Source organism: Copadichromis virginalis, linkage group LG22 (genome assembly GCF_057382275.1).
Source record: "Copadichromis virginalis isolate Kocher_CV1m ecotype Utaka linkage group LG22, C_Virginalis_male_GT1.1, whole genome shotgun sequence".
In the NCBI taxonomy this organism is placed as follows: Eukaryota; Metazoa; Chordata; class Actinopteri; order Cichliformes; family Cichlidae; genus Copadichromis; species Copadichromis virginalis.
In genome coordinates, this window is record NC_140638.1 from 6,188,836 (window position 1) to 6,215,214 (window position 26,379).

The 26,379-nt window shown below is 36.8% G+C and overlaps 1 protein-coding gene across 4 annotated transcripts in view; it reads right to left on the bottom strand.

The window, feature by feature from the left end:
- The window catches only part of LOC146682554 (class I histocompatibility antigen, F10 alpha chain-like), a 39,315-nt gene extending 13,507 nt beyond the window's left edge, over nt 1-25,808 (bottom strand). Inside the window, exons 1-8 of one of the 4 annotated variants that reach the window (XM_085446223.1) lie at nt 25,666-25,807; nt 19,263-19,523; nt 12,625-12,903; nt 11,561-11,878; nt 10,849-10,944; nt 9,980-9,997; nt 9,749-9,808; nt 8,581-9,421 (exon numbers count right to left, since the gene is read on the bottom strand). In XM_085446223.1, the coding sequence (XP_085302349.1) occupies nt 9,771-9,808; nt 9,980-9,997; nt 10,849-10,944; nt 11,561-11,878; nt 12,625-12,903; nt 19,263-19,523; nt 25,666-25,717 (1,062 nt within the window). In that variant the 5' untranslated portion in view covers nt 25,718-25,807 and the 3' untranslated portion in view covers nt 8,581-9,421; nt 9,749-9,770. Of the gene's footprint in view, nt 1-3,064; nt 3,180-8,580; nt 9,422-9,748; nt 9,809-9,979; nt 9,998-10,848; nt 10,945-11,560; nt 11,879-12,624; nt 12,904-19,262; nt 19,524-25,665 lie in introns of those variants that run through there. The other 3 variants (XM_085446226.1, XM_085446225.1, XM_085446224.1) reach the window with 3 other exon arrangements.
- Between the last annotated feature and the right edge of the window lie 571 nt (nt 25,809-26,379).

Consider the following 26,379-nt stretch of genomic DNA (forward strand, 5'->3'; position numbering starts at 1 on the left):
TCCTGGTTTTAATGGCACTTTGGATTTCCTTACTTTCTGTTCCACTTCCAAACCCAAATAGATGCTGACAAGCTGACACAGTAACATGGAAGAGGGGAAAGAAGTTGGAAAGGACTACTAAAAATAAACCCAATGCCTAACAATGAAAAATGTAAAATAAGAACAATAATAATAATAAAGATAAAAGATGAAGTAACAAGTTTTTAGTTTATTCCAAATGATCATCCAGATGTCTGTGACATGTGATGACAAACACCATAATGGAAGGCCTTAGTCATCACATGCTTAAACTCATCATATATTTTTGCATATGCTGAACAGGCAGTCAGACATGCTGTAACTGTGCGGTAGAAAACTGCATGAAACTTCAGAGTCTTCATACAGTTCAACCACACCTGTCATATTCCATATGACAGGGGCCTCAAACTCCAGTCCTCGAGGGCATGGAAAAGTTGCATGACACTGGCCCTTGAAGACTGGAGTTTGAGGCCCCTGTCATATGGAATATGACAGGTGTGGTTGAACTGTATGAAGACTCTGAAGTTTCTCTTCTCTTCTGGCAGGACAGGAATGTGGCCTTGTCCTGTGAGCCACTGTAAGGGTGTACTTGGAGTAGAACTGGACTGTCACCGGCCTCAGGCTCTTCACCCTTTTCAAAGACAAAGCATTCATTTAGATAAAATATTAGATATTGTTTACCTGTAAATGCACAAAGTAAATTTTGAAATGTAATGAGTGTCAAGAGTGAACAAGCACTGATAGTGTAATCTACAGCTGTGGCCAAACGTTTAGAGAATGAGAAGTGTTGTTTGCTTATTTACAAAGTTTGCTGTTTCAGTGATAGTTGTATATCATATTATATCACTTCAAACAGAGGTGATCCAGTAATGCTGCACTAATGAATTAGACTAACTATTCACGTTAGCTAAAGTTATTAAGTTAGCTAAAGAGTTGGGATGCTGTGTAAGACATAAATAAAGCTAAAATACAAAGGTTTGGACACTGTTTTGCATGTTTCCCTACTGTAGGGGTCTCTGCAAGCATACAGAGGGGGTACTCTGAGAGGGTCCAAGATGACAACTTTGGAATTCTACTAGGAACAGTCGATCATATTTGTTGTCAAAGCTGAATCCAGGGCAAACTACGCTAAATTAGCGTTTTTAGCTAACAGCTACAATAAGCATAAAAGTTACCTTACGGCTATCATTTGTTAACATGATGCTTGTTCTTATACATGTAATACATTTATTACCAACCTGAGAGTTCATCCGCTGGTCATTCGACATGACGAATGACTTCTGAAGTCTTAATTCAGCTCAAGATGCTGTACATTCCCGTCAGTAGCACTTTCGGTCCGCTAGTAAAACGTAGTTCTATTAATCTGTGCTTGAACCGGAACCGGATGTAAGTTCCAAATGTAATGGAGAAGGCTTTAGGACCCAGGGGACTCAATGGAGGGCATAAAAGAGGGAGTAGTAACAGGTGCTGATGATCCCCACTGACAAGCGGCTGTGAGTAATGGATGCGTGAGTAGGTGAAGAGCCGAGAAGTTTAATTGCCTACGACGCAAACTGTGGTTTTAAACCTCTAGATGAGGTTCAAGGTACAGGCTGTTTGTCTTTTAGTGTCCTTTCTTAAATTTTGTTGAAATGTATTTGATGTTTATTATAATTTATGTTTTAGTAGTGATTTCTGTTGAAGAAAAGGCCAAGACAAATCAGGTGTGCAGCAAATACAGTTGCCTACTCGAGGTATGTTAATTTAATAAATTTGACCTTTAAAAAAAAAAAAGGAAAAAAGTCTATTATGCATTATAATTTAACTTATATTGTATTCCCTCCTGTAGGGCAGGCTGCACATGTGAACTTGTCACTGTTTTTTCCTCCTCCTCTGTGTGGTTGTGTTTTTGTTTGATTTTAGCAGGGTCACCGTTTTTAATTATTTTCGTTGTTTTATCCCGGGTTTTGTTTATTTTTATTGGGTTGGTGTAATACTAAGCGGGCAACGTGCAATCCCTGAGTGGGGCTCATACCTTGGGGGAATGAGGATTTTTTTAGAGGTGCTCTGTGTGTGGGTTTGCCGTGATTAAGGTTTATTAAGAGTGCTTTTGTATTACCACCGTTATTGCCTGAGCTAACACTTAGTGCATGCTATAAGTGTTCGGTTGGGCCTGTATATGTTTGAGGTGGAATTGTCTCTTTTAGAGTGATGAGCACCTGGGACCGCCAAGGAGGAACAAACCCTCAGGTGATAGTCGCGTTGCTGTCTGGTTGCACCAATACTACCTCTTTTTGTTGTAGTGATGTTTTAGGTTTTTTTTCTTTTTCTTAAAACTTTGGTGTCTTGTTATATGAATAAAATTTTGAACATCTTTTACTGATATTGACCCTCTGGTCCCGTTTATTCTGGACTCGGTCCTGTGAGAGTTTTGGGCCTGGAAGTTCGTACCAGTCATAGTAGAGGCCCACAGCGGTTACTTGGTGGCTTACGCCACGCTACACAAAAAACTGAATTGTAGAACTGAAACTGAATGGTGAGAAGTGAAACTGAAATTATTCAAGAGCTAAATTTTTAAAGGATAAAATGCAGTTTCAAAGCAAATCAATTCATTTTCAAAATATAAAATTCAATTTCAATTTAGTGATGATCATTTTCAAACCATAAATTCAATTTCAAATTAGACTAATTCAAATTCAGTTTTCAAAAGCATTTTTTCAAGTTACAATTCAGATTCAATCTGAGCAATTCAAATTCAAATTTAACTTATTCAAATTCAGTTTCTGATGGCACAGATTTCTGCCCATAATATGTCGCCTTGTTTTAATCTTTGCCTTCATCTAAACTTTAATGTTTATTATTAGGTATTGAAAAGATAAACAGATGATTTAATTATCTGTATAATATAATCGATTGTTTCTAAACATTGACATTTTCTACTAGGATCCATTACAACTAAATGTTTAGCGTACAGGAACTTTCTGGGGAGCAAACAGTCCGTCCATTTGTCTTTCAAATTACATAAATCTGACATAGAAAAAGACAAAAATATAACAGTCAAACTGACCTGCTGCTGCCCCCTCTATTCCCAGGAGAAGAAAGAAGATGAAGGCTTTCATCTTTCTTCTTTCTTCATCTTCTTCATTGTGACCATAAACATCCAAACCTTTAACAGACTTTATGCGTTTGCTTGTCCAGAAAAAGCTAAAATGGAGAACCAGGAGAAACGTCACCATTAGCCTCGATCAGAGCCAAAAGGGATTTACTCTGAGAGTAAACGTCACTGAAATCAACGAAACTGAAAGTAAAATATCTTCATATGAACCAGTTTATCACGAAAGGAAGGTTAGTTTCATCTGGTCTTTATAAATTTTTATGTTATGACAGGTTTAGTTCATGTTATGCTGGGTATACACTGTATTTATTTAATTTATTTTCTATTCAGTGGATAAAACCTTGTTAAGTTTCTCAGTGGAGTGATTTGTATTAATTTTAAACGCATACACTGATACACACTCATCCCCCCCTCCCTTTCCAAACGCCTTCGATGCTTGTCCCCTCCCGGTGTTGTGCCAAAAAGTGATTGCCGGTGTTCTGAGAAACCATCCTACTTTGACGTCCTACCCGTATTATGATTTGACGGTGACTTGTGACTAAACCTAACCCTACCCTTAACCATAACCCTAACCATAACTTTTAAGAAGTATTGCGGATGGGTGAGAGAAAAAGAAGTTAATTTGGGTTTGGTGTTCTGCACATGCGCGGCGGCTGCGCAGAAACATTGGGTAGGATGTTTTTTGAGGTAGGATGGATTCCCAGAACACTGGAATTGTGTTGTTTGTGTCACTGTAAGTATAACCCCCTGCACTGTGTCCAAAACATGTCTGTGTGTTCTGCTCCCGTGGTCCATCGTGTCATAACAAAGAGACAACTCATTTTAAATTGTATTTTTAAGAAATTTGTTACTAGCAGCTTCTCACAAACAAACACATTTGCTGAAATTGTTGAAGTGGACTGAAAGAGGAACAGGAACGGTAACAAACAAGTTAAAGTACTGAGAACAGTAACTAACAGGTAACTGACAAGGTCACGACAGAAGTACAGCACAGGAATCCTGAGTTTGTCTGAGTGACTTTCCAAGAGAGTTTTCTCTCGAGAGATCTGTGGATCTGTTTGTGCTGGCACCCTGGACAGCTAGCAATCATTCCTTTTGTTTGTAACCCTGTTTTGCCTTCACCGTAAATAAACACAATGTCACTGAACCTTTGAGTCTCACACTCTTGAGTCCAATTCTTTCCAGTGTCCATGACAGTTTAATCGATTAACTGAGAAATTGTAGAAAAAACAGGAACCTGTAAATATTTGGAGTTTAGTTGGATGAAATACTTTCATCATGATTTAATCATCAAACTTGCTGTTGATTAATTTTCCTTTGACCATCTAATTGAGTATTTGGTTCAAGACTAAGCCACTGTGGTCAAGGCAAGTTAATACCATCTAAACAAGAGTTTGGACTGTGATCTAAATGACAAATTTTCAATGTAGTGCAAAAACAAACAAGAAAACATTGACAGCATGTGTCAGTAAAAACATCAACAAACCTCCAGTTTGGTTGAAGCGCTGCTTTAAATTATTAATGGAGGAAAAAATGCAGTGTTCCTCTCCCAGTGCTGTGTATCTGCTGCAACGTTCATCCACTGCTGTTTGGGTTCAGCTCTGCTGGTGCTGCTGTCATAACGAATCATCTGAACTTCATCAATCATCCCTGTCATGGACTCTGGGGTGTGTTTCATCTGCACTGCTACTGTTCTCTGTCCACATTTGTATGTAGGCAGGTGTGTGTGTGTGCATGTATTTTCTGTGGCCTAGTCACAGCCACCTTCAGGCCTGGTGGGTGTGGCCCTGCTAGGGGACTGGCCACACCCGAAGTCCTTGCCACACACCTGCTGCTGATCTGGGCTCGTCGGGGGAGCTATTTAGGAGAGCGATGGAGCTTCCACCGATGTGGGATTATTGCGTTAGACTTCACATCAGTCTTCTAGTTTAGTTTTAAAGTCAGTGAGTGTATGTCTTCTGGGATTAAGTGTTTTATATTGTTTTCCTCAGGAGGAGTGTGGGACAAGAGAGAGCAGTGAGCACGGGGAGTGCAGAGACACAGGAGCAGAGAGCACTAAACAGAGACTTTTTGGGAAGAAGGCACGACACGGGAGTAAAGGGAGAGCACGGGGATTTATTGTCATTTTCGCACTGTAAATAAACAAACCACTTGCAGTGAAGAGTCCACCGTTCTTTGTCCTCCTTTCCCCCACATCCCCACGGCTTGCCCTGGCAAACCGTGACAATCCCAAGTGTAGAAATACTTCATAGAGTGGGTCACTGTAAGAAATATTTAATGTAGTGAGAAACAGCTTTAAAAATCAGCACATTTTCAAAATAAAAAAACTATACCCACATAGCAAGCAGGTGTGCCCCGGATCTGGTGTGAAGTCGGCACTGCTGGCTGACTTCTGGCATGATAAGACGTATGTCATCCAGGTATGGGCCAAGCCTGGCATAGATGGCACTGTTTATGTGATGGCATGCCACATCTGGCCCGATTGTGGTTTGGTGTATGTGGCCCAGGCTCACAGAAAACAGGTCTGGCCCGGATCCGGCATCAAGCTGGCACTTCTGACTGACTGGTGTCATGGCAAAGTGTATGTCAACCAGATGTGGGTCAGGTCTGGCAATGATGGCACTATTTATGTTCCTATTTTCCTATTTTAGTTAGGAGACCCAAATGCCATGTTGCAATACTATACTGCTGTAGTAGCCAACGTTCCAAATACAGGTTTGACAGGTTTGTAGTGTACACTTATACAAAACCTAGTGACGGTTTACTCATTTCTGCCAGTGGGTGGCTGTAACTCAGGAGGTAGAGCAGGTCACCTACTGCTCAGAAGGTTAGCGGTTTTATCCCTGGCTCCTCCAGTCTGCATGTCAAGAGTGTGAATGTAGTTAGGAAGCACTCAGTTTAGAGAAAGCGTGTGGTTGGGTGAATGTGAGATGTTGTATAGACCACTTTCAATAATCTGGGAACGTGAAAAGCGTTGTATAAGAATCTGTTCATTCACTGTCTGAACAGAGTTTTGTCATGTTACTTTTGCACTATTATGCACATGTTTTTATTACATGGCTTAATTAAGGTACACATTAGGCTGACATCTGGGGCCAGAGTAGAAACTCTTCTGGGCCAGTAAAGGACCAGTGTGTCTGCAACTGGCCTTGTGCTGGCCCATGTGTGGGCCGCCTCTGGCGAACCAGATCTGGGCCACTAAAGCGCCGTCATCCTTTGCGGTATGTGGGCCACGTGTAAGCACATTGTGTGGGCCAGATCCGGGCCATACCAATTTTGCTATGTGGGTAGTGTCTCCTCTATACATACAAAAATAGATTTATGAATCAATGTTTTATCTTTTCAGATTATCTTATATTAAAAACTTACATTTTGTAACTACAATATTGTTTTGTAAAAACTGTTGTTTGTAGGTCATTTTGATTTGGTTATACTTTCATGATGCATCAGTAATGATTTACAGTCCTTATTATGGCATTAACCCGACCACAGGCTGCCAATAAATATTTTTTTTAGTATTGTGCAGATTACAACTGTTTCTTTCCCTTTTTGCTAATATTACACTTCTATACCTTACACCATAAAACATTATGAGCAGCTTAAATTTTTCTTCTTCTACAATTAGAAATTTAATTTCAACAAAAATCATTTGTAAACCAGCACTCATTTAGGTTTTGATGTTTGTAGCTGTTTGTAGGCTTTCTGCAAACAGCTACAAACATCAGGGACCCAAACCAGCCCTCTCACGGCCTGTTCTCACTCCAACATCTGGAAAGAGGTGACAGAGCATCAGCTGCAGAACCAGCAGGATGCTTGAAGACTTTGCACTAACAATCCTTATTTTGGATTTGTTATTACTGTATTTTATTTCTTTTACTGATCATTGTAGCGTAGAGGCTGGTGAGAAGCAACATTTTGTTGAAGCCTTTGTACTTCTGTAAAAAAACAACACCAACAACAACAAAAACAAACAAACTGCGAAATAAAAATAAACTTTGAATCTTGAATATGTGGAAGCCGAGAGTCTGTTTAAAGTAACACCTGAGCCACCTGAGAGCAACACTATCTCTAAAGAACAGTTTCATTTTATGAAGCTTACCTGCAGACACAGACGCTGTCCAGTAAAGAAGCAGCATCATAAACGTCCTCATTTTCAATTCAATTCTCTCAATATAAGAAGAAAAAATTAATACAACCGTTTATTGTTTTAATTTTGCCACAAAATGAAACTACAGCCTCTGAGTCCGCACGTGCTGTGACTCCTCTCTGACCAATAGGAATTCAAAGCTGGATGCGCCTCACCAGTAACCAGGCAAAATGAGAGAACCCAGGTTTATTTATTTACTAATTTATTTTGGAAAGTAAAACGCTTCAGGCAGAAACAAAGAGCTAGTAGCGCCTAATCTGTGATTAGAGACCTAAAGTGACGTAGGGATTAAAGACACATACCAATCATGTATATTTGTGTCACAGCTGTTATCACATATTTTCTGGAGTTATTTGTACTTAATCATATTCTTACTAATTTCATTTTAAAAGTAGTTTAAATTATGCTCGTGTTTACACTCATATACAAATAACTTCCCCAAGTAATCCAGATGCAATTATTAATCCGCCCACAAATTCATCTGGAAACCTATTCCGGCAAAATCAGCTGGAATAGCTGTGTGTCCTTCTCTTTCTGCAACGTTGCTGCAATGATAAAATAATGAAACGATCAATTCCTAAAATCAGAAATGTTGAATTTTATTTAAAAAAACAAAAAAAAAAAACAAATAAAGAGGCAATATTTATGTATTATTGTCTAAACCGAAAGGCTACAGACTGGATATTATGTATTTACATATAAAAATTAAAATATAATGTTGGATTTTAAGACTTTCTGTTAGTTCTGGTAGTCTTTATTAAATAAAGTATGAGTTTACGTGCCAACACATGCCAAAGAACCCAACCCCTCTAAAAGCAGGTGGGCTCCTTTTATACTCTACCTGATTCAGGCGACCATTCTGGAATAGCACAAGTCTATAAAGTGTGAAGGTTGATTCTGTTCATCTGGACGTAGTTTTCAGTGGGAGAAACATTTCGTCACTCATCCAGGTGACTTCTTCAGTCTCAGCTGACTGCAGGTTTCCCATAAACAGTGCATTTGCACAATAGCTGAAACCAGCCCACTGAATGAACAATGGGCTGTGAGGTCAGTTACTTCATCATATGCAAATTGTCAAGTCTAGTGTTGGTAAACCAAATGAAAAAAAATAAACATCCACAAAAGCAAACATCGAACCACAATACGACACACACACAATACTTTTGTCACAAGGACACTTAATGGACTGGAGCTGGCATCATTACACCTAAGCTTACTGAGCTACTATCACAAGTTAAAGTGTAGCTAATCCATTAATATTTAGGCCGTATTTATGAAACTGTAGCTAAGTTTACATTTTATAACAAAAAAGTCACAGCAATTTGGATTATTTGGGACTTTATTGATAACCAAAGTACGAAAAGGAGAGAAAGAGCAATGCCGTTTTACTGATACATATTCTACTAATTAATTTTTTAAAGTTTACAGACAAATGAGGAAAACCTTGAAAAATCCTGAACTATAAGCAGAAACACATCTACCAATGTGTTAAAAACATAACCCACACAACCCTCCAGAATCTCAACTTGAACTAAACTCTAAAATCAAAAAACTCAAAATATATCTTAAATCAAACAACAGAGAATAAACATCATCTTCATTAATTAAGAAAAAAATTCAGACATAAAGAAAAATCTTTTAAGGTCTCCTGGAATTCAACACAAGATTGTCTTTTAAATCAAATTTTACGAAATACACAAGTAAACATGTACAAATTTAGAAATATATTATGATTCCTTTATCACTGAGAGTGAGGGAATCTCAGCATTCATGAGTGATGCAACAATTTACAAGAAAACCCCAGAAAAACTAAACTATTGGATTTTTGAGTTAAGATGAACATACAAAGGCTTAATTATTATTGTACTACAACTGCTGTGATGATTCCATTGTTTCATGTCTCTCCAGGCGGTCACATCTTTGTTAAATCTTTCAAAGAAAGACTTTTTTAAACTGAAAACAACAAATTCAGAATAATTTCGTTTCACCATTATGATGTTTATGTTAAATATTTGCCAGCTCATTTTCAAACTTCTTGATTAACCAGCATCTGCAACTATATTTTAGATTTTTTTTTAAACAGATTTTATGATGTGAACAATCAATGAATTCTAGTTTATGGAGAAGAATGAGCTGAACCACATCTTCTTTCAGCTCCAAACCTACAGAGATAAAAAGAAACACAATAAATGTTAGGATTGTTCAGATCCACAAATAACCTACTTACAGTTTCATTAAGATCTAAAATTCTGATTCAATCGAGTATTTACTTCATATGTTTCTGAATGGAATTAACACATTTGTTTTCATTTTGTTAAATCATTTCATGAAACGTTATTTTGAAAGCGTCTTTCTCTTATATGATGTAAAGTTATACTAAAGCACTTTTTTTTGGATATATTTAAACAGGAGATTTTACTACAGCCAGTATTTTACATAAGTTTTAAAAAGAAAGCTAAAACATGAGACACAAATATGAAGTAACTCACTGTGTGCAGAGCTGTTTGTGGTTTAGGCTTGAGGAAGCATTTGCTCCTGGCTCTCTACAGCTATAGGTCAGAAACACAATGTTAGTCCACATCCTGCTCACATCTGTCACTTTTACAACAATCGAACACAACAGGAAACAGCCCTGAAAGACTGTTTAGATTAGAGTACAGAAACCCTTTTTAATTTAGTGTAGACAAGAGATTAGAGAAAAGGGACAAAGTTTAACTTACGAGATGGGGGACGTTTGTCTGAAATAAAAAGGAAAAAATGCATCATTTTAATAATTTGTTATAAATGTTAACACAATTTTTTCACGTATTATACAAGGCGTGAAACATAATTTCATATTTTTATTTTGTAATCTGGACAAAAGCATTAATTTAATGTGTAAAATTAAAAACATAGACACTGGGCTTACTCACTAATGTGTTTATAGATATATTCTGACTTTTCCCACAAAATGTGCTCGTGTTAAATTTATAAGTAAAGCGACTGGAGGTAGAGAACGTACGCATTTCTAATGCAGGTAAAGGTGTACCTTAGGATGTGTTTGTTTGGCAGAGTTGATGGTTAAGAAAAGAGAAATAATGTTTGGGTTTCAATAACTGAGTTGGTGGTTATTTTGTTCCCTGACACACAAACTGTAGCTCAGGTGTAAAAAACAAAACAAAAACAAAAAACAAACAAAACACAAAGACAGAAAGAAAAATGATGCAGAAAAATTAAATAACAGACAAGAAGAAAAAGTGAAGTAACTGGACAAAAATCTACAAGTGCAGAGAAATGAAGGGGCAAGTTATGAAACACAACAAGCATGATTAATGAATATTGTTGTAATATATGGAGGATTTGAAAGAGTCTGATCATCCTGCTGGCAGAGAAAGTGTTAAAATACTTAAATATTAACCTGAAGACTCAGCTTACACTGCTTTTGGTTGTTACCTGTTTAATCCTGTGTGCATTGTTTGTTTTCTTTTGAAAACTGTTAATAATGACTTCAATTAAGTCATATTACTCTTACTATCATTATTATTGTTTGCACTATGTCATCATTGTTGTTTGTATTATACAAGAAACATCCAGGAAGTTTGTTTCTCACCTGTCCTCTTTTTGTAAATAATGAATGCGATCACAGCGATGGCAGCAACAACAACCACAGCAACAACAACAGGGATGATCGAGGAGAAGGAATTTCCTGTGGATCACAGAACAAACAAAAGGTGAGAACAAAAAGTTTCCAATCAGATAACAATCATGTACAACAGCTTCGTTTATGGTCACTACATATTTGTCTCACTAATTTTTGTTTTCATTCCAACAATAAAAGTTCTGCCATTTAATTTAATTTCAATACACTGCCAATAAATTTGAACATAGCAATGTTTCAAAATATACATTTTCCCCCATTTACTATTTAATCTTCTAAAACTGTCCATTAGTCAGATAATCAGTGGCCACACACGAACATGTTTTATATTCATCAATGTTCAGCAGGAAAAAATGTGGTGGAAAAACACAACTTGGTCTAAACTGATTTAGGTTTTAAAATTATTCTGACAGAAAGAATATCAAAGATACTCGCAAATTTAAATAAACAGTGAAAAGACAGCAAAGTGGACAATAATTTAAATCAGAGCGCTCAAAACTTTAAATATTAATATTTATTAAGAAATTAACAAATCAGTATCAGTATTAAAAATATTTAATATAAATCTGTATACAACGGGGGAGGAATTAAACTTTTCATCAAACTCAAATAAAACCACATGAACTGCACCATTTTTACAGTAAACTAAATGCATGTTTCCTACCTTCATCACTTTTACCCTTGTTGGTCTTGATCTCTGATTTGTCCAGTTTGGTGACGATGTCCTCCTTCACACCAGAGAGCTGAAACACACATCTGTATCTGTGCCAGTCTTCAGGTTTGACTGATGAGAGATCCAGGTCAACACTCATCTGGAAGGTCCCGTCATTGTTGGTGAGAATCTCTCCTTTGTTCACACCCTCATGAAGCTCCACTCCATCTTTTTTCCAGACCATCTCGGCTCTGTTAGGATAGAAACCTGTAGCGTGGCAGGTGACTGGAGAGGAGGAAGACTTCTGGAGGAGAGACAGTGAGGGACGAACTGGAGAGATATTAAAATTATCATAAGGAGTGAGAAGGATTAGAAATGAGTATATCAGAGCTAAAACTGTGGAAGATGATCTGCTATGACGACCAGGAGCAACTTTAAAAGATTATTATTATTATTAAAACCATACCAATGTCTTTTGATGTGATGTAGTTTATTAAATTATATTAAATTTAAAAAATGTGTCAAAAGGCCACGCGAAGTGCAATTATATTAACCCTTTCACACATAGGGGTCACTACAGTGGACAACTATTCAAAATCTGTTTTCTTGTATTTGTGTCAGTGTTGATGGTAAACTTGCACATAAACCACTACATTGGACACTGATGAGTCACTCCATGCCTTGCAGGGTTATAGTTGTTATAATTGTTACATATATTGTTATACTGTTATAAAATATTTTTAAAATATATTTTAAAATATATTTTTGTTATGTTATAGTTTTTACACAGTGTATATTAATTATTCATTTGTCAAATTCATAAGTCAAAATGTTTGTTGTACAACTAAGTGGACATGTAAAAATACTCTTTGAAAATGAAAAGTATATGTTTAAAAAAATGAAGTTCAAAAATCTTTTTTTCATGCCTTAAGATGAATAAAAATACTCAAGAAAAAAAAGCTCTGATTGAGGTTTTCATAATTCATGCATATAAAGGTTAATTTAATATCATATTAAGTAATAAACTGAGACATATAACTTTTGGTTAACAATCTAATTCTGGTCATAGATTTTACCTGTTTTCATCAGAGAGCTCCTCCCATAGTTCACATACTTCTTCAGTGACTCAGGACAAATCTGGGTGAGGTAATTCTTATACTGTGTGATCGTAGCTTTGTTACTGTCCCACTTCGTCTTTGTCATGACAGCCTGTTGTTTTGGAGCGACCCACGTCTCTGTCTTCAGGTCAAAGCTTATGAAGTCCTCTCCATCATAGCCGTCTTGGCGATATCCATTCACTTCACCTGTTTCTTCATCCCATTCACAGCCGTACATCCGCTGGACAATGTGAACACCTGACAGAAACACAGAGACAAAGACTGCAGTGAACCAGAGAGAGGCTGCACTAAAGTCTTACACTGACACAGAGACGTGATCAACATATAGAGGATCTACATTTATGGCTGCTTTTGTCTCAGTGGAAGATTTTTAAAACAAATCATCATTAACAATGTAGATTTTACAGAAAGACACTGGGAAAAAACAGAATTAATTTTCTCCCGTTAGCACATCTACGTCCTGCCTGCAGAGATATCACTGCACAGGTTATCTATGCTGCTGTAGGTGGAGAAACTTCCTGTGAGCTGCAGGATCAGACAAACACACTAAGCTGGATCCTCAGCAGCCGACACAGATCCTGATTCTAGATTTACTTTCCATCCTCTGAAACTCTGCAGCCGTCATCAGCCTGTGAGAAACTAAGCACCAGACTGTCCTGAGGTTTTTCTAGAGGTGTCTCTGTTTAATATGATCATGTGACATTAATCTAATCTGGAGTTCTACTTACAGCATTTCAGGCTCCAGCAAATACTTCATGTCATCATTGATGACGATGCAAGAAATAATTTTTGATAAATCAGTTAAGTTCTCTGGTAGCACGGTGGCACAGTGGTTAGCACTGTTGCCGCACAGCAAGAAGGTCCTGAGTTCAATTCCACCATCAGGCCGGGATCTTTCTGTGTGGAGTTTGCATGTTCTCCCCGTGTTTGCGTGGGTTCCCTCCGTGTGCTCCGGCTTCCTCCCACTGTCCAAAGACATGCAGCTTGTGGGGATAGGTTAATTGGATAATCCAAATTGCCACTAGGTGTGAATGTGAGTGTGAATGGTTGTCTGTCCCTGTGTGTTGTCCCTGCGACGGACTAGCGACCTCGCCTCTTGCCCTATGACAGCTGGGATAGGCTCCAGCGCCCCCCACGACCCTGAAAAGGATAAGTGGAAGCGAATGGATGGACAGTTAATTTCTTGTGCTGTGACCTGACAAAAAGGTGAAAAAGGTTCCTCTAAGATTTTACAACCATGTTGTCATTTTTATTACATTTACTAAGAGCAGAGGACTGAAACAATAACTCAGACCTTGAATTTGACTCCATGCTGGGACACTTTGGTGTTTTTCAGCGCTGTGACCAGATCAGATTTTGCACTAAAAATATTAAAACATTCATGTTAATGATATTATTGGATGTGTAGCACAGAGATCTGTGAGCGTCTTTGAGTAGGAACCTGAGCGCCGCTGATGCTGTGATGAGAGCCGACAGTCTACAGGTGAGAGCGACACGAGGAGTCATTCCTGCTTTTATAACATCGCTGCTCTCAAAGCCACGAGAAACGCCTCGGTGCATCATCACAGGTATTTTCTTTATATGAACATGTGGAGTTAAACACCATCTAGGTTCAAATTCCACACTTTTCCAGCCCGTTTGGTTAATAAATTATATTAAAATTGCTAATCAATAAATCAGGACGCTGTGAATGTCCATGAAAATCTCGCAAAAACACCTCCTTATAGGCGGCAACAAAGTGAATGTGGGATGAGCTGGTGTTGTCTGCACTCCTTGATTGGAGTGTAGATTAAGTGGAGGAGAAACATGGGGAGGCCCTGCATGAGTCAAGAAAACGCTCACAGCTGTCACTGAGAGAGGTGGGCGGATCGATCCAAATATCGATAGTATTGATACCAACACTAGTATTGGTTACGGATCAATACTAGCATGACTGGATTGATACTTTGCTTTTATCCTTCAAGTTCAGTATGTAGCCGCTGAACTGTGTTAATTATTTCTGTAGTGGGGATTCCCTTTGTCCAACCAAACATCCTACAGCTTAAAATTCACAAGCCACTGCTGCACTGTGGTAATGTTTTGTATGCAGGCAAAAGACGTCCAATTATCAAACTCGAAAGTTGCATTTTATTGTTTATTTTTCCAGTTTGGAAAACAATAACAAAGATCCATCTTTGTTCCTCCCCGCTGCTTCTCCTGCTCTGGTAAAAAACCATAGGCCCACCCCAGTGCATCCTGGTCCTATACCAGTCCCTTTATTTATATATATAAAAAAAAGACCTTACAGTTCTTCCTGGCTGACTTAGCAAGATAAACAACAAAACAAAACAAAGCAAATATTAACCTACAAATAAACTTGCAAATAACCCAAAAATATAAACAAACCAACAACAAACACCAACAAATTTCAGAATAACAAAAATAAAGAATAAATAGCTCCAACAATTTCTTTGGAAGAATAAACCTCAAACATGCACTATGAAAAATGTCCAAACCTTTTTGTGTGCTTTAGAGACAGAATTTACATCACAGGTCTCCAAAAAACTGAGTTTCAAAAAGCATGAAAAGCTGAAAAGTGTGTTTTGTTGTGTCAACTAATTATTGTGGAAAGTAACAATCACAGTGATATAGTGGTCATGGCTCACTACTCTCCCCCAATTAGCTGCCTGAATAACTTGAAATTATTGGAGCTGATATCGACAATACTGCGCCTGTTGAAAGTGTGAATGTTGAATGTTTTTGTTGAAATGTCCAGGCAAGTATACACATGTTAAATGACCAGATATACCTGTTCAAATAGCGTCAATTAACTCACAACTATATGATAATTCTTCATAACTAAACAATAAGAACAAGTAGTCTGATGTCCTGTGATCATTATGAAGCTATAATTTGAAATACAATAACACGTTAAGTTTTTGTACAAAGTATCGGTGTCGGATCAGTATTGTTGATACCACCCTGAATATTACATCACTAGTCACTGAGCGCCGGAAACAGCAGCTCAGTGATCCGCCCAGTACGCTGTTATTTTCCGCCGCTCTTAAATGTTGCGTAGATGAGTGACCAAAGCTGTGTTTAATGACCAAAACAACCGGTGGGTTTTTTCACCGCTCATAGGGAGGCTTTCTGGAAGGATTCTTGCTGAATTTTACGGCGTCCTGATTTAACGACACCACCTTAATAATCAACCTTCAGCCAGTTTATGGGAAAAATAAGACATTTTAACACTTTACTTTCCTTGATTATATTTTCAGGTTGTTGTTTATTAGTAAAAAAAAAAAACCATCAAATTTTAAATCTGGGACCAAAAATATTAAACATCGACTGAAACTCATATTTACTGTCTTATTTTTAAATAGGACAAAAATCAGTGTAAAATTTAGAGAAACTGTTAACTGTTAAACGTCTGTCTGTTAGTTTGTGTTTCTTATTTTTGGTCTATCTACTTCTCACCAAACTGTTGTCCTATTGAAGTAAAACTAAAAGTTAAATATTTATTTATTTTCCACAGAGTAGCTTTAAATTTGTCACCGATTTATTTATGGAACCTCTGCTAATGAAAGATAATCCTGAAAACATTTCCTCATGAAAACGGGCTGAATGTTTTATTTTCATGCATTTAGTTAAATTCATTCATAAAGAGGCCGTGGACAGTGAACGGGTCATTCAGCTGTCTCTACTTTCAGCCAGAGGCGGAGGCAGACATATGATACACCCGGGGCTTAGCCCTAAAGGGTAGTATGCATGTGGGATTGGGGGGGGGGGGTGTTTAGAAATGACTGAAAGATTAATAGGCTCTGTTTTGAGTTTTGTTCGAAAAAGAATGACTTCATATTGGGAAAAATATATATCACATATACAGGACACCTTAAACTAGTTTTTTAATTAAGCAGCAAGACAGAACAAGGTCAGGGCTGTATCGAGGACTAAACCCCAATTCAACCAGACCCAGAACTGATCCGGAATTAAAACAGGACTACAACAGTTCAAAATCAGGACTACTGAGGACTTAACCAAGACAGAAGCAGAATCAGAACTAGATGATAGTAGCACTAAAAATCATCATAGACCTGCACTACACTTATTTTTTTAATTCTACCAAAGTCCACTATTTAGATTAAGAAAAGTTTATATAATTGTTTAGCCTTGTTGTGCAAACAAGCCTGCATAACTTAATAAATATAGAATTTGAAAAATAACAAACCTAAAAAGAAACACTAGGTACGAGATACATGAGGACCTATGATACGGTGATACTTTTGGTAAACAACCATTTGACTGACATGTGTGTCTCACCTGCTCTTGTTCATCTCTGTTCTGTCCTGTCTCCTCTCTCTCCCTCTCTGTTCCTCTCTCTCCCTCTTTGTGCTGACAATCATCAAATATACAGTTGAAACCAGATATTTACAAACTCTTCAGATAAAAACACAACACTTTTATAATTGTAACATCAAATCAGACTAAATGTTTATTCTTTTAGATTGATAAATATAAAAAACATATTTGTTAACTTTAAGAGTAAAGAGAGAAACTCTGTATTTCTTAATTGTAAATGGCACCAAATTGTATTCAAAATTGAGCCACACTTATGGAGCTCCACAGTTCTTTTTCTTGTGTTTTGGTTGACATCTCTTGATGTTCCCATGTCAAAGAAACAGGCTTTGTGTTTTGCCTTATATGCATCCACAGCTGTGCCACCAATTCACTCACATGGACTCTACTAACCAATCAGAAGCTTCTTCAGCTCAGAATAGAATCTTTGGAGTTTTCTTATTAATTAACAATAAACTTAATGTATATGTGCTCCTAAATTTGATGAAAGTGATAAAAAAAAATAGACAGCTCCCTCTTTTTATTCTGACATTTAACTAATTCAAAAGATATTTCAATATTTATTTATCCAAAACATAACAAGTTTACTCTAAATTGATGTTGTACAGTAAAAAAAAAAATGTTCTTGTGTTTTCCCTAAAGTGTGTGTAAATATCTGGTTTAAACTGTGAATATACTGCTGTGTATTGAAGTTCCTCTTGTTTTGCATAGAAATATACTGAACAGCATACAAAGCATAATAAATAAAATAACATCTACCAGAGTTTTTTCTTTGAAAGAAGCCCCTTATGTCCATTCTTGTATATCAGTGCATTACTGAAACCGATTTATTTAGCGTGGAGGGAAACAACTAAAAATATGAAATAAACACAGACTCTCTAAAGAAACAGCATTGTTGTTGTTCGGCTTTTCATTTCGCCATTTGTTGATTCACTTGAAGAGCAAGTAACGTAATATGGGTCAAGTGATCAGTTTGATATCAATCTTTCGTGATACACCGTCATATTTACATTATTTGTACAGTACAAATGATTAGCTGTGGTACCTGGTCGAACTTCAGTTCTCCTCTGTCTGCCTGGCTCCGTTTCTCCAACAGCGCACTCGCAGGCAGCAGCTGCCCCGCCCCCTCGCTCAGTCGCTTAGTGTCTGAGCTCGGATCATACCAATATTAGGGGGGATTTACGCACAGTCGTAAATTCCCACAGTGTACACTATGTGCTTCGAATATTGTGTGTAGTTTTTGTTTTATACAGTTGTCAGCCAGGCATCTAACTATGAAAAAATTACACTCCAAAAGACCCCGGGCTTCTGACAAAACAACCCGGGCTTAAGCCCAGTAAGCCACCCGCTCCGCCACTGCTTTCAGCCTGTTACAAAGTCAACCCTATTTGATTCTACTTTTTGTATTAAATATAACATTATTATTATTATTATTATTATTATTATTATTATTATTATTATTATTATTATTATTATTATGTGTTTAATGGAATCTGGAAAAACTGCTGTCAAAACTGTGACATCACAGCACATTTAACATCTCAGCTAGATGATAAATTATTTCATCCTAAGATGCTGTTGATGGTGTCTGACATATTTTCTTTTTCTATAATTTATTACAACATGTGATTATTTGTGAGGGTCGTCTGAACTGAGACACGGAGCGACTTCCTGTGAGCTGCAGGAACAGACAAACACACTAAGATGGATCCTGAGCAGCAGACACAGATCCTGATCCTGGGTTTAAGTTTCCATCCTCTGAAACTCTGCAGCCTCCTATTGTTCTAAAAAAAATCGTATAACTGCGGGAAAACTACACACCAGACTATGTTGAGGTCTTTCTAGAAGCTTCCACTGAAGGAGAGTTTCAGTCCAGGATTGTTTTTATTAAAAGTCAAATATTAGTTCACAATAATTGTAAAACAAATACATCTCAGACTGATTATTTAGATCCAGCTGATTTTCTGGAGATTAATTTCTGAATAATCGATTATTAAGAAATTGCAGCAAAAACAACCATCAAGGTTTCAGAGGCAAAAAATCCTAAATATAAACCGAAAACTTCAAATATCATGAATTTATCTTTATTATTTGATTATTGTACTGTAGTTCTACATTCATTATGAATTATTATGTTAATAATTTTAATCTGTAATCTGAATGAAACATTTAATATGTGTGCAAACCTGTTTACTACTGTAAACAAAACACACTGAAAACATTAACAGCAAATATCAGTAAAAAATTAAACATGAACAAACCTCCAGTTTGGTTGAAGCGCTGCTTTGCAGTGTCAATGTTGGCTTTGAAAGACTGCTGGGAACCCCAACAGTTTGCAGTCTGACTCTCCCAGTACTGCTGATCTGTGTTCTTGGCAAACCAGTCCTGTTTGGGCTCAGCTTTCTCCGTGTTGCTGTCATAATAATCAATCTGAACATCATCAACCATCCCAACAACCACAAACTCTGGGAAGTTTGGGACTTGAGAGGATCCAGTAAGGAAATACTTCAGCGAGTGGGTCACTGTAAGAAACAGTTAATGTTGTGAGATCTCAGGAACACAGATTTATAAATTTTTTAAATAACACAATAAGAAAAACTACAGCACATTAAGGACATCCTGTAATAATCCTGCTGTCCCTTCAATAAACACAAAATAGATTTATGAATAGATATTCAGTGGTTAATGTAATATTTCTGATCCTCTTTTCTTCAAAACTTCAAATTCTAGTTTGAACCTGATTATTCACAGAAAGTTTTAAAACTGGTGTTTATCCTTCAGTTTGGTTTAATTCAGTTTTCATGATTGATGGTTTGAACGCATTATAGGTTTTAATTTAACTATATTTTTATTTTGTTTTCATTGTTAAACAAAATACATATTATTTTTAATCTGTGACTTCTGAAGTGAGTTGTTCTCTTTTGCATTTCAATTTTTGATATTTCAAATTATATGAATTGATTGAAGCATATCGATGCTTCTTCTTTGTTTATATTATTTTTATAGATTTTTTTAAGCTTAAAATTGTTACAGAAAGTTTTACTTCCAATATCTTTGATCGATAATATTATCAATAAAACCAACGCTAATGTTAGGTAACTATTATTTGGGGAATATTATCTTAGCAATTGTTATTTTATGGTTTATTCTGTAATCAGGTTTTCAGTTGAGTTTTCAGTTATCAAAAGTCAACAATATTTGTTAGTTTAAAACGCTTCTCATTAGCGCTCCCTGGTGGAGATTGTTTATAAATTGCAAAACTTTTCTGGTATTTCTCACCTGCAGCTTCTTATTGATCATTCAGCAGTGATACAAAAAATTAGTTCGTGATGGTATGTGTAGTGTATTGGCACTTTACATACATAAACTATCTGATATTATTAAGTAATAATGATTTAATTTGCATCTCAATTCAGTTCAATTGAATTCTATTTTATTTTATTTATACACCTCACAACAAAAGTCACCTCATTGCGCTGTTAATTAAGCAATAACGCCAGAAAAACAGTGAACTTTATATCCGGGTGTAACTACTCGTTAGTTACGATATGTGTGCGCATGTTTGTCAAACAGAAAATATTCACAAGCATAACACTGGTGAATAATACTGAAGACAATACAAAGCAGGAGTCTTTTAACTTTTAATAGACTGCATCAAATGACATGTGGCTCTTCATATACTGAACAAATAATTTTTAAATAATAGTAAAATAAAAATAATATTTATAAAGATACTTAAATGAACTTTAGTTAACTTTAATAAGCAGCTGTTGTGTGAAAATGTTTTAAACCCTCATGAAAATTAAAATGGTACTTAGTTTTTAAAATAAACGTTTTAATTATTGTTACCAGATTATCATCAGATCTCCTCGCTGATGTTTTATTTGTTGGACTGTTTGGAGAGACAGCAGAGTCACAACGCTTAAAAATGCGTCACGAACGGTTTAAACCCGGAAATCATCAAATAGTTTGGGACATAAGTCACCTTGTTTTAATCTTTGCCTTCATCTAAACTTTAATGTTTATTATTAGGTATTGAAGAGATAAACAGACGATTTAATTACCTGTATAATATAATCGATTGTTTCTAAACACTGACATTATCTACACTGTAAAAAAAAAAAAAAAGTAATATAAAAGTATCTTACTGTATATTTTACAGTTTTGTACTGTTTTTCTGGAATATCATTAAATTTACATAAGTAGACTGTGATTTTACATGTCAAATGTAAAATAACATAACATCACTGTAAATGTAATAAAACACAATTTTCTTGTTTTTTAAATATATTTTTTTGTACATATGCATTCAGTGGGGCAAAAAAGTATTTAGTCAGCCACCGATTGTGCAAGTTCCCCCACCTAAAATGATGACAGAGGTCAGTAATTTGCACCAGAGGTACACTTCAACTGTGAGAGACAGAATGTGAAAAAAAAATCCATGAATCCACATGGTAGGATTTGTAAAGAATTTATTCGTAAATCAGGGTGGAAAATAAGTATTTGGTCAATAACAAAAATACAACTCAATACTTTGTAACATAACCTTTGTTGGCAATAACAGAGGTCAAACGTTTACTATAGGTCTTTACCAGGTTTGCACACACAGGAGCTGGTATTTTGGCCCATTCCTCCATGCAGATCTTCTCGAGAGCAGTGATGTTTTGGGGCTGTCGCCGAGCAACACGGACTTTCAACTCCCGCCACAGATTTTCTATGGGGTTGAGGTCTGGAGACTGGCTAGGCCACTCCAGGACTTTCAAATGCTTCTTACGGAGCCACTCCTTTGTTGCCCGAGCGGTGTGTTTTGGATCATTGTCATGTTGGAAGACCCAGCCTCGTTTCATCTTCAAAGTTCTCACTGATGGAAGGAGGTTTTGGCTCAAAATCTCACGATACATGGCCCCATTCATTCTGTCCTTAACACGGATCAGTCGTCCTGTCCCCTTGGCAGAAAAACAGCCCCATAGCATGATGTTTCCACCCCCATGCTTCACAGTAGGTATGGTGTTCTTGGGATGCAACTCAGTATTCTTCTTCCTCCAAACACGACGAGTTGAGTTTATACCAAAAAGTCCTACTTTGGTTTCATCTGACCACATGACATTCTCCCAATCCTCTGCTGTATCATCCATGTGCTCTCTGGCAAACTTCAGACGGGCCTGGACATGCACTGGCTTCAGCAGCGGAACACGTCTGGCACTGCGGGATTTGATTCCCTGCCGTTGTAGTGTGTTACTGATGGTGACCTTTGTTACTTTGGTCCCAGCTCTCTGCAGGTCATTCACCAGGTCCCCCCGTGTGGTTCTGGGATCTTTGCTCACCGTTCTCATGATCATTTTGACCCCACGGGATGAGATCTTGCGTGGAGCCCCAGATCGAGGGAGATTATCAATGGTCTTGTATGTCTTCCATTTTCTAATGATTGCTCCCACAGTTGATTTTTTCACACCAAGCTGCTTGCCTATTGTAGATTCACTCTTCCCAGTCTGGTGCAGGTCTACAATACTTTTCCTGGTGTCCTTCGGAAGCTCTTTGGTCTTGGCCATGGCGGAGTTTGGAGTCTGACTGTTTGAGGCTGTGGACAGGTGTCTTTTATACAGATGATGAGTTCAAACAGGTGCCATTCATACAGGTAACGAGTGGGGGACAAAAAAGCTTCTTACAGAAGACGTTACAGGTCTGTGAGAGCCAGAGATTTTCCTTGTTTGAGGTGACCAAATACTTATTTTCCACCCTAATTTACGAATAAATTCTTTACAAATCCTACCATGTGAATTCATGGATTTTTTTTTCACATTCTGTCTCTCACAGTTGAAGTGTACCTCTGGTGCAAATTACTGACCTCTGTCATCATTTTAAGTGGGGGAACTTGCACAATCGGTGGCTGACTAAATACTTTTTTGCCCCACTGTATTTAGATTGTAAAAATACATTCAGAAATGTATCATAATTTCACAAATATTTGTCTGTTATTTGAGAGATTGATCTGTTAAATTCAAATGTAATACTATGGAAAAATATATAAAATGATTGACAATTAATGAGAATAATTAATAATTAAAGGAGTATTTGAATTATAATTTTGCTGAAAATTTCATGTCATCTAGGTCTGTTTCAATAATTCAGAGGTAACAAGTGAAAATATAATTAATAGGAATAAAAACTAAAAAAAACATAAAACATTGCACGGCCACGCTGTGCTAATTATATATTTAAAAAAATAAATGTAGAGGTAGGAATTGCAATTAATATAAATCTCAAAGTATTCACAACATTCCTGAACAGAAATAGGCCTCTGCACCTGGGGTGAGGGCGTGGCCATGAAAACAATGTTACATGCCATTGGATGTTGGGACACATAATAACATGACGCTAAGCATCGGCCAATGAATGTGAACTAACAACCACAAGGTCGCGGGTATGGCTGTGGAAAGTAGTGATGGTAAACTTGATTATTTTTGCTGAATCGAGTTTGAATGAGTCACTCACCAAAGTGAATCGGGTTTTTTGAGTCATTTGAGTCACTGAGTCAGTTGACCAGAGTGCAAAAAATGTACATTTTCACTCAAACTTAATTTGTTTCTCTTGTCATGTATATCCTACTGCTAAGATGAGTGATTGAAAAAGAAAAACAACTATTTTTATGGAGCAAAAAAGAGCAAAAAGAATTCTAAAGGGAACATTTATTTTTATTTTATTTTAGTAGTATTTTCCTCAAATGTGTCAAATATATATTTTCCCATCTAAATGTCCACTGAGCTGTGAGCCAGGGGGCGGTAATGCGCCTTAACATTGGTTGCCAACCAAGAAGAAGAAGAAGAAGCTGCGAGCCAGGAGGGAGGGGGTGAGTGAGTCCTGAGTGATTCGCTTACGCTATGATTCAGCACAGGAAGGGAGGGGGTGAGTAGCTCAAATGTGTTGTTAGCATGTTAGCAGAGCGATGCTACTGTGAACCGAGGAGCTATTGTCTTGATGTGAGCTTCTACTCAGGGTTTTTTCTTCCAGTTCAGAGCAGAAATGTTTTTGTTAAGAAACTGGCTGTTGTTTTTTTCCCCACAGTTTTAATTATAAGCTAGATATATTTCTACTAATGAAATTAGTTTGCTAAGAGCAACAGGGATGAGTCAGTGAGTCAGTTGGGCTTGTGAATCATGATTCACGAGTCAGTAAAGTGATTCTCGAGTATTGAACGATTCATTCATGATTCGCGCATCACTAATGGAAAGCGCGCTGGAAGAGATAGGTTGGTGAAAGATCATCCATGCAGTGCTGCAAGGCAAGTATATCAAACTCAGCTTAGTAGATTTAACTTGGAATTGCTTGACCACTATGAAATCAAATTGTAATAGGCTATACACTGACACTTGTGGTGCTTGCTCTGCAAACACAGTCCCATTCGTTCAGTTATTTTGGTAAAAGTTTGTGTTAAAGTGACAACTTACAACATATCAATACTTATCAGTTAAGTATAATCAGCATAACAATGAGGCTTTTGTTTTACTCGAGTTGTTCTTTGCATATGATTACTTTGCAAATTTCTCCAAGGGAACCCAAATGGCCAGCAGCAGCCCTGAATGTGAGACTTTCAGAAAGCTAGAGCTACTTCTAAACCTGCAGGTTATGTGCCTCAAATATACCCCTTTTCGTTGCTCCAGATGTGGGGAGGCAGATGAACGTTCGAGGTGGCATCGTCCCCTTCTTTTGTGCTCAAATGTGTGTTTGCATTACATTCTTTTTTCTACGTGCTTTTGTTTATGCATAAGTGTTAGTTGTTCTTGGATTGTTCCAGGAAGGGTTATCTTTTTGTCAATAAAATCCATGTTAATGATTGAAACAATGTCTCATGTCTTATAAGTAAAATAAACATCTACAAACTGCTCAAACACAACATATGATCAAGAACTAACATAATCTTGATGTAATTATAATCAGGGGTTTTGTTTAATAAGGGTTCTTTGGGTGTTTTGTGACAGATAAAACCCACAATCTTACAGGGAGCACACTTAATTCAAACTGAAAGTCCAGTAAATATTCAGGAAATTTATGTTAAATTACACTTCAAATCTAAATTTACATGTGATATTATGTAAAATTAACAGTGAATTGTAATTTTAAAGCCAATATCTAGTTTTTTGACATGTTTTGAAAGATAAATCAAATTATTTTGTGCTGTATAATGTAGTATTACATCAAATATAATTGAATATATAACTTTTTTACATCAAATAATGTTATTTAACCCAACTGTTAACTGTATATTTCTGTAAATTTAAGCATTATTATTCATATTGCCACATTCATTGACCTTGTTTATAGGAAATTTCATTGTTTAATCACATTAAAATGTTCCTAATTTAATGTTTAAAAGCACTTGAAAAAGGCAAAATCCCATGTAAAATTAGGGCAACAAATTGTATTTTCATTACTGAAAATAACCGTATTTTTATGAGGAAGTTATTTTCTGTTATTTTACGGTATTATTTTGGCGCCCCAGCTGCCGGAATAGTACTGTTTTTTTAAGATGTTTTTTTAACAGTGTACTAGGATCCATTACAACTAAATGTTTAGCGTATTTCTGGGGAGCAAACAGTCCGTCCATTTGTCTTTCAAATTACATAAATCTGACATATAAAAAGACAGAAATATAACAGTCAAACTGACCTGCTGCTGCCCCCTGTATTCCCAGGAGAAGAAAGAAGATGAAGGCCTTCATCTTCTTTCTTCTTTCTTCATCTTCTACATTGTGACCATAAACATCCAAACCTTTAACAGACTTTATGCGCTCGCTTGTCCAGAAAAAGCTAAAGCTAAAATGGAGAACCAGGAGAAACGTCACCATTAGCCTAGATCAGAGCCAATAGGGATTTACTCTGAGAGTAAACGTCACTTAAATCAACGAAACTGAAAGTAAAATATTTTCATATGAAAAAAAGGTTAGTTTCATCTGGTCTTTATACATTTTTACGTTATGACAGGTGTAGTTCATGTTATGTTGGGTATACACTGTATAATTTATTTTCTATTCAGGGGATAAAACCTTGTTAAGTTTCTCAGTGGAGTGATTTGTATTAATTTTAAACGCATACACTGTAAAAAAAATCAAACTTGCAATTGCTGAGCTTACAGTCATTTCTTTCACAATTCAACAATAAAAGCTGAGTTGCCCCATAAACTCAAATACATTAAGGGTTTCAACTAATCCTTTAACGTTTTGGAGCAAAAGTTGGTCTCAGATGAAATTTATTGCTGTCAAAATGAATGAATTCAAGTTTTACATGAGTTGAAGCTGTTGGCGCCTTTCTGTGCCTGAGCACGCATGCGCATCTCATATTTTTGGATACTACGGGGTCTACTTTGCACTTTTGCAAGGACTGA